At 37.9% G+C, this 9133-nt stretch overlaps 1 protein-coding gene across 1 annotated transcript in view; it reads left to right on the forward strand.

The window, feature by feature from the left end:
• LOC117295445 (thyroid adenoma-associated protein homolog) overlaps positions 1-7101 on the forward strand; it is a 28900-nt gene extending 21799 nt beyond the window's left edge. Inside the window, exons 29-36 of the mRNA XM_033778111.1 lie at positions 713-825; positions 1222-1813; positions 2088-2215; positions 2664-2742; positions 3057-3210; positions 3478-3600; positions 4362-4525; positions 4693-7101. Coding sequence (XP_033634002.1) covers positions 713-825; positions 1222-1813; positions 2088-2215; positions 2664-2742; positions 3057-3210; positions 3478-3600; positions 4362-4525; positions 4693-5355 — 2016 coding nt within the window. The 3' untranslated portion in view covers positions 5356-7101. The remainder of the gene's footprint in view (positions 1-712; positions 826-1221; positions 1814-2087; positions 2216-2663; positions 2743-3056; positions 3211-3477; positions 3601-4361; positions 4526-4692) is intronic.
• Positions 7102-9133: the final 2032 nt, after the last annotated feature.

Raw genomic sequence — 9133 nt, forward strand, 5'->3', positions numbered from 1 at the left:
GAACTCCTTTTTAAATTGAAAAGTGGGTTTTCAAAAATCTTTCTCCTCAGTTGCCGTTGAAATTCTTTAAAGGAATACATTGCCGTGGATCAGACGAGTTGTTCTATAAAAAGCGTTTGTAACCGTTTGTTATAAATTGCATTTGGTTGGAAAGATGTTTTAAAAGTAGAATACAATTATCCACACAAATTTGCCTCGAAATTGCGTGTTTTTCCTTTTACTTTGCAAACTAACATGGTCGGCAATTTATGGGAGTCAAACCGACCGTGTTAGTCGACGAGGTAGAAGGAAAACTGTGCAATTTCGAGGCATGTTTGTGTGGATCATTGTATTCTACTTTTACAACATCTTTCTAACCATATGCATTTTATAACAAACGGTTACAAACGCTTTTCAAAGACCAAATCGACCGATCCAAGTCAACGTGTTCCTTTAAGTTGATCAATTAAATTGACATCATCTGTATTCCCTATAACACCTTGGTTGGCGGTCTCCCTTTTCTGTCAATATCTTTGTTTGGGGCGCCAGTCAGAAGCCATACATTGTTGACTGCTGTGTAACCGTGGATCACACCCACGTTACGACACAACAGGGGAAGCGGCAGCAGAGGCATCACCTTAAGGGGATTTTGACTTTTTATTTCAAACCTTATGTAATAAACCACAAGGGAAACTGACTGGGTAAATTTTATTTTCTCTTTAATTATTAACAGATGAGAGATCTTTTGGAGTGTATTCTACAAGCAACTACCAGTCAAGAAACTTATTCACCCTTGAGAGCAGTCTTATCCCTTATGGTTGATGATTACAGCTGGCTTGCCTCATCGTAAGTCTTCTCTTTAATAATATTTTCACCAACTTCTGTGATGAGGACATTCCCTGTGATGAATACTGTTGTCGCCTTTGAACAAACTAAATCTTTACACATTTTGTACTTGATCAAAAGTGGGAGACTAGGTGTTTATAAGTTCATTGTTGAATCATCAGAATGATTACTGGTGCTGTCCGCATGATGTCGTTTTGTTTCCCCCATCTTTATGAGGACTCTATCTATTGAAAAATAAGTGTATCACAAAACTGAATTTGCCCTCTTTAAATTGCCTCACCGTGCTGTGTAAAGTGCAGTTTTATTACAACAGTTGATGTTTTGTTTCACTTAATGTGATTTCTCTTTCAAACATGTTGTTTGATGATCAGTATTATATATATTTTTTTTATCCAGGGAGAATAAATGCTGTGTGACTCAGGCTGCTTATCTGACAATCTTGGACGAGTTCATATTCAAGACATCGTCATGGTCAGATCCTGGCCGTCTCAAAAAAAACCTGAAACAAGATATTATGGCCATCGCTGTCGCGGAAATCAAAAATGGAAGTTCAAAAAGAGGGGTTCCTTTCCTGGAGCCAGGCTTTGTCAGCTTACAGACCACATGTGCTTCTTATTGTTTAAGATGGGTGCATCTTCAAGATGGTGAACTGAAGACACACTCAGTTGAGACAAAAGGAGAGGATAGAACAGACATGATGAGGCTTACAAAGGAGGATCTTTCCAAGGAACCTACTTCGCCGAGAGTGAGACTTACTGATGAGGAATCATCACTTACAGTGAAATTGACGGATGTTCTCACAGCCCTTCTGTCGTCGCCGATTTATGAGGTCAGGCTTCTGACCTTAACTGACCTGATTCAAAGGGGTCAGAGTAGCTGCGCGGAAGAAACACATCAACCTTGGACTGATTTGATGTCATCCCGTCCACTGTTTCTTAAACTGGTTGCCATGGTGAATGAGGAAAAACATGAGCAATGTCTCCAAAGAGTAAGTAGCTCCTCCAGGTTATTGTACAGATGCTGTTTAATTTTTAAGTTTTTAACAACAGGTGTGGATTTATACCTTCCCGTTTAAAGGATTTGGGTACTTTTTGTAACACAAAACAAAATGTCCACAGATAGATTTACATTAAACTTACACGGTTTGAATATAAGATAGTAGAAAGCTTCCCTGAAAATATTACTTTATATCACTGTATGACCAGCTAAATTCAAAGTGATATTTTGATACTGACTGGTTCTTTCACATTATAATTCAACAGGTTTACAGACTTCTAGCTCAGCTGTCTTTGTTTCATCCATTTCCTTGGCAACCAACGGAGGGAAAGATGATTACATGTGTGGAGTGCTTTCAGACCGCAGTTGCTGAAGCTAGTCAACCAAAACATAGGTATGTCTGGTCAAGTGTTTCCATGGAAACATTTACCCTCATTCATAAAAGCTAAGTGACCAAATTCCTTCCCTCACCAGTCTTTGTCAATTTCCTCTTGATATTTTCTCTTTTTGTATTTGAGGTTGTTTTATTTGGTTTATTAAAGATTTTCTTCCATGCTTGAAGCGTGTTTCTCTGGACTCACCTTATTGTGATGTTCTATGATTTGTAAACATCTTTCTCTGTTAAGGAATAACGATGTGAATCACAGTCATGAGATGAGTGGTTTTGTGCATATAACCAAATTTGGGCAAATTTTTAGGTCGGCTACCTCTGTGACTACTGGTCTATTCTTCATTGACTGGTCATTATTCTGTGACTGAACCATTAAACAAGCACACAGTCAATGGTGACTAAGGCTAGCTACCTATTAAAAAAAATCTGTTGCTGTTCTTTCCAATTGCAGAGAGGAGTTGGTTTGTTCTATTGTACAGTTTACCAGTAGTCTAGTACCCAGCCTCTATTCAGCATGCTGCAAAGGAAAGGTAAGTACTAAAATTCATAAAAACCTCTACATGTTTTTTGTAGTAATTTGCTGTAGTAATCAGATCAGTTGTTTGAGTACATCTTTATCTTGTTGCCACAATCTTGGTTGTGTCCACTGTCACTCACACCAATCATGACTGACATATGCCAAAAAAAGGACCTGACTAGTTGTTTCCTTCCAGCCTCGATTTGGTGACATCGGTTGAAATTGGGAGTACAATTAGCTGGCTACATCGTGATAAAGGTCTGAATGGATGTAACAGGCCATGCGGTGATAAAAAGTATTATTTGTTATCCTCTTTTCTCTTTTCAGGATAGGGAATTGGAGTGTAAGCTTCTCTCCGATTGGTCTGTACTCCTTGATGAAAACAGTGGGGCTGATCAAACCAGCCAATCACGTCTCACAATAGTGAAGGCTGTAGAGGCTTTGGCAACCATTATGCTGATTGACCCCTCTTCATGTCTCGGTATGTTAAAAACAAAATGCAAACTTGAACTGTACTTATCCAAAAAATTATTCAAGTGTTTCATGTTGTAGTTTTGTATTTCTGGTGATGCACAGCATGTAAACCTCCTAGAGTGTAACATTTGGAGGTCAACGATCTAGAATAATGTGAGACTGGTCCAGAAAGACATTTTTCAGAAACTTTCACATATGTCAAATCTCATCCCTGCTAAGCACCTTGTTTGTAGCAAATGATTATGATTCTTATGGATATTTATTTTGTTTTCAGGGACTATTCCATTCATACTGTGGGGGATTGTAATCAGACTGTTACAGGATGATGATGTGGACATCCAGCAAGGGGCCATGTCTTGCATCAAGAAGGTGGCTGCTGCCACCAATGACTGCAATGGTAAATGCTTAAACTAATATATTTAGTGGGACTTGAAATATTGCGTGGTGGGTAAGCACTAAAATTTCATAAAAACCTCTTTATTTTTGTTGTCGTGGCCGAGCGGTTAAGAGCACCGAATTCAAACTCTGGTGTTTCTGATCAGCAGAGTGTGGGTTCGAATCCCCAGCCGTGACACTTGTGTACTTAAGCAAGACACTTAACCATTGCTTTGTCCTTCGGATGGGACGTAAAGCCGTTGGTCCCATGTGTTGTGTAATGCATGTAAAAGAACCCAGTGCACTTTTCGAAAAGAGAAGGGGTTCGCCCCGGTGTTCCTGGCTGTGGCTGACGTATGCACCGTAGTACCTTGTAAACCCTTATAAGGTGCTAAATAATTGGGTCTCAAAATTCATTACTGCAATTACCTATCATATTCTGAAAGTTTGTATATACTCAGCGCCTTGAGTACCTTGTTTGGTAGATACATGTGCTATATAAGACTTCGATATTATATATTATTCTTATTATTAATCAGGAGAGGTTTGCGGTAGCACTATGTGTAAATCTCTTTTGAGTAGTGTTGGTTCTCAAAAGAACCAGTGGTACAGCAAACTTCACCTGATTACAAAAATGTTTGACATACATTTATAAGAGTAGATCTGTTCTTTTAAACCCTGCTAAAAAAAGTGGGTCATTACCGTTATCACTTGTAGATGAAATAACCACTAACTATGGGTGGTGGTGAAATTATGAAATCTTTTATTTGTCTACTCTCTCAGATCTAGACAGCATGGATACACAGTCGTCTTTCGGTCTACATCTTGGAGTGAAGCTCTACTTAGTTAAGTTCTTAGAAAGACTACCAGGAGAGTGTCTTCAGAGTCTGATTGCATGGGGAGTCAGTACACCAGATGCAGATAGCACTGAAGATGATCAGCTACAGGTAAAATGGCTACCATCCAAGTCATTCAAACATGAAAGTAGTTGAGCCTCCAAATCATAGGCGGCCCATGTGAGGGGTATATTGTCATATGGACTTTGTTGTACTGTCCCTCTTCAATTATTGCAAACGATATATTTCATGATATTTAAACCCTTCTCTTTATCCAGGATGAACGACTCTTTGATCAGGGTGAATCCAATGCTAACTTTGAAGGCGTCGTTCTCGGCAACATCATCAGTAAGCAGATTCATGATTTGGCAACAGCTGTCGCTAACAAACTTTTAGCACCTAATAATTTGTTTGAGTCGAGCACGGAGATGGCTGATAAAAGTAAACATGAAGGAAAAGAGATCTCCAGTTTTCCTTCTTCTGTTCAGACACAGAGTCTGGGAGTTCATGAGATGGAATTGAGAGGAATTCTGAAGGGAGATGAATCTATCGATATTGGATCTGTTTCTAAACTTCAGTTATCTGCCGATGTAATGCAGCAGCTACAAGAATCGGCAGTCGTCGGACTCACTGATCTGGCAACCAGACTGGAGGATAGTCTTCAAACATGGCCTGCAACGTCTCCATTCTTAAACACCACAGAGTACGAGATTCAGTGCGTAGAATGCTGCAGGATCTTATGTTGCTGCAATAGTCTCAAGGAACTACTACCTCAAGACGGCGGGTCCGCTGAAGCTGAAACGGTTAGAGAGAGATTTAGGCAGTTACTCCCCGTAGTGAAGGCCAAATTCTACAGAGATGGTCAAGGATCATGTAATTCCGTGATTAAGAAACATTTAGTGACCCTGTACAGGTGGTGTGACTTGAAGGAGGGTGAATAGCCATGTTTTATGTCACTGGAACGGTGGGCGAATCCCCTACGTGCAATAATCTTAGTTAAAGGTATATGTTTGGTTATCACTTAATAGCAATAAAAACTGACTGCATTAGAAGTACAGCAGATTTTGATAGTATAAAGCATATTGAAAATTATCTCACTTTGAAGTAATGTGGTTATAGAAAAATATATGTAAGTTCTTATCCACCAAAATGTGAATCTTAGAAGCGGTACTGTTATTAACATTTATCAGATGGTGTATTCCGATTACAGATTAGTCTTCCTAATTACTCAGAATTTTCGACGATATTTTAAAAAAAGGTGACCTCCTTTTGAAATGTAGTTTTATCAGATTAGTTTTGTTGTATATATTAACATTTTTGTTAGATTGAAGTAATCAAACGGTCTGAAATTCAAAGGTATACTCCTTTATTACTCCCAACTCAATACTATGCAGCCATAAGGTTTTCGCTCATGACACATTACATGGTAAGTCAATTGTGGAACAAGAAGATTGTACGTAGGTGTACAGTAAATAATGAAATTCAGGTGATTTTTTATGTGCTAGGCCATTTTTGCATTGTTTTAAATTAAATAATATTTTTAAAATATATTTAATAAGGGGATTGTAATGTGTATTTTTAGCTGATTCAATCAATGTAAATTACAAATTTTACATGGCATATTGTAAAGGCAGTATGGCACACACCTAGTACTCAAGCATCCTTCGATAATTTTATTGCAAGCTTTTGGCCAAATTTCATTGCAATGAAGAAACACATTTTTTAGTAGTAGAAACTGATTACTGACTTAATGGTAATTTTGTTAAACAATTTGTAAAGAAAGGTGTCACAATTGGCAGCTCCTATAATTTTTTTTGAAGGTCTTTGGTTGATCTGGTCTTTCATTTGAATGTAAAACCTGAATTCTGATGTCACATTTGCACCAATTCCATCACAATTTTTTTTTGAGAAAGACTCTGCTAGGGTCGAAACATCAGGCCATTAACTATTTTGTGCATTTATACCTTAGGTTCTTTTGGTTGGTAAGCAGTTTGCCACAGCTTATTCTATTTCCATCAAAGAATCTAGTATGAAAGATCTAAATAGTGTAATCACTGTTGACAAACATAATGCTTGAATGTTAAATTTTGGTTGTGCAGTGGGAGTTTAGCCCTTTAACAAATTAATTCTTGTCGATAAGTGTCAATTTTTTTCTGATGCACATTACATGTATGATGATGTAACTTTCTTACTTTATTAGTGTATTCCTGTTATTTTTCCCTTTTTTTTTTAAATTACTTGATTTCTGCATTGTTAATATGTGCTAAAATTTAAGAATGCTGCACTTAATATGAATATAATTGTCTATAGACAGGACATTTCATGGTCATGGGGGGGGGGGGGGGCTACCCTACCATATTTAGACAAAACAGTGGGAAAGTCATTTTGGCACAGGCAACATGCAAAACGAACAGAAATTTACCAGACCAAGGGAGAAAAAAAAGATTTATTATTCAGCAAAAGAAATTGTCTTTGTGTTTTAGGCAAATCACCCCCCCCCCCTAACTAAATACTCGCTGTATAACTATGTTTATCATGCTTTGTATTCTTCGTTCAGCCTTCATATTATAATCTTTTTACAATACATGTACATCACAAGATGAAAAGATGATTTTGAAATTTATAATAAAATGGTTTTTTTTCTTTATGGAAAACAGTTGTCGTCATTTGTTTATTACTGTCGGCGTTTGTTTATTTATTGTTTTATTTGAGTGTTATCATCTACTTATTGTTATTTGATTTATCAGGGAAGAGGGGTCAAATAATATATTAAATAAAATAATTAAAAATAGATAAATAAATAGACAAACAAATAAATAAAAGTTTCAGTGTGTCACATTGTCCTTATATACCCCAACCCCAAATACATATCCATTTAAACCCCCTTTTTGATAAATTTGTCCTCGAGCAAAAATCGCACACTTGTTTGTGTTTTTAGAGGGTTTTTTTTTTTTTGGGGGGGGGGTTAGACATTATGACATTATCTGTATATTCCGCAAGATGCCAGGAATTGAGAGGTTGGTGCAAAGCAGGTAGGAAATGTGAAGAGTATTTTTTGTCTAAGTTTTCTGATGTTAACATTGAAAATGGGATATTGATTTAAAGATAGCTTCGAAGTTCGTTCTAGGTTTTGTTTTTCTGCCAACATTTTTATTTAATAATACAAAAACACTCTAACGGTCGAGGTAAACCATTGTAAAAACATTGATATGAGAATCGGGCACTATTGGTAATCTACTGTTTGTTCGTTGCAAATCAATCAGTGAAATAATGAATGATATTTGTGAGAACTTCTTGAAATAAAGTTTATCTTGGAAATCAGGGCAAAGAGGGCGCACCCGTGAAAGAGACGGGTTGCTGATAGTGCGCATGACACCCGCGCTTAACTCAAAAGATGGCCGAGATGTTTTAAGACATTAATTTCAACCACCTCAGATTGATGTCAAGGAAATTGAAGTTTGACGACCTCAACTGTCGTTTTTTCTCCGTCATATGGTAAGTTATGAAGTTATAGCAGCTAGGTGACTGAATATTTTGGGAGATAGAACTTAAGAATGTGTCAAATTTACCGTTTGTTTAATTGTATTGTGTGTGTTATTGCTTGGAATTATTGGATTCCTCCGTTGCATGTTCCGTTACATTGACACACTTGAAAACAAATTTAGAACCAAATTACTAGTTTACTGATGATACAAGACCTGATGGAGGAAGCCGAAACTTCAGTCCAAGACTGCTTGGTTGGTTCAGAATATTGTGTTCTTGGGTGACAAGTGTACACTTTTGCCTAGCCCACCCTGTTGAGCTGTTAATGGCTCCGCTTTTAACATCGGTCTCATCACTGTCACCATGAATGATGACAGTGATGAGACCGATGTTAAAAGCGGAGCCATTAACAGCTCAACAAGGTGGGCTAACTTTTGGCCTTTGTATGAAGACTGCATTGCATGACTTTAAGTTTACAATATAAGCTTAAGTTTGGGCCGGTAAACTCACAACCAGACATCATACATGCCTGACGACAGTGACAGTGACACTTCACGGAAGCAATGAAGTCGAATTGTCTCTTTGGTGCCCTTGTCTTGAAATGCGACCAACTGTTTTAGAAATTTACAATTTCCTCATATGGTGCCCTTTACTAAGGCGAAAATGCCTTGCCTTTTTTAAGGTCTCTATAAGGTCCTCTCTTTCTCTTCTTTTCTCAAGGGATGTAGAGCTTGCAGTTTTTTCTTCATATGGTAGCTCCCTTAGGGCTGGGACACCTTGGTGGCCCTCCTTTTTGAACTTTTTCCCAAAATAAGCTTATCTTTTTCCAGCCATGGGCACCATGATTGGACACAGTATTCCAAATGCGGTCTAATGTATGTTTTGTATAGAATCTGGAAGCTGTCCGTATCTATGTGATTGCTTCATCACCCTGAAACAATTAATTCCCTTCACTGCTGCTTTGCTGCATTATGTACCTGGTTTGAAGTCTGGTGTTTAGGTAGACTTCTAAATCTTTTTCCTCTGTTGATTAAAGTGTGGCATCCTTGCACCTTTCTTGAATTTTTGAGTCACCCATCACAGGCCTGACCCATCATGCAGTCTTCCATTCTTTGGGCAGCTCTCTGGAGTCCATAGATTTTCTGAAGATGGTGAATAATGGTACTGTCAACTCCTGACTAACACCGAAGGGTGTATCTCTGGCCATGTGCATTTGTCTGGTTTCAGAGTATGCAA

This window comes from Asterias rubens, chromosome 1 (genome assembly GCF_902459465.1).
Source record: "Asterias rubens chromosome 1, eAstRub1.3, whole genome shotgun sequence".
NCBI classification, from domain to species: domain Eukaryota; kingdom Metazoa; phylum Echinodermata; class Asteroidea; order Forcipulatida; family Asteriidae; genus Asterias; species Asterias rubens.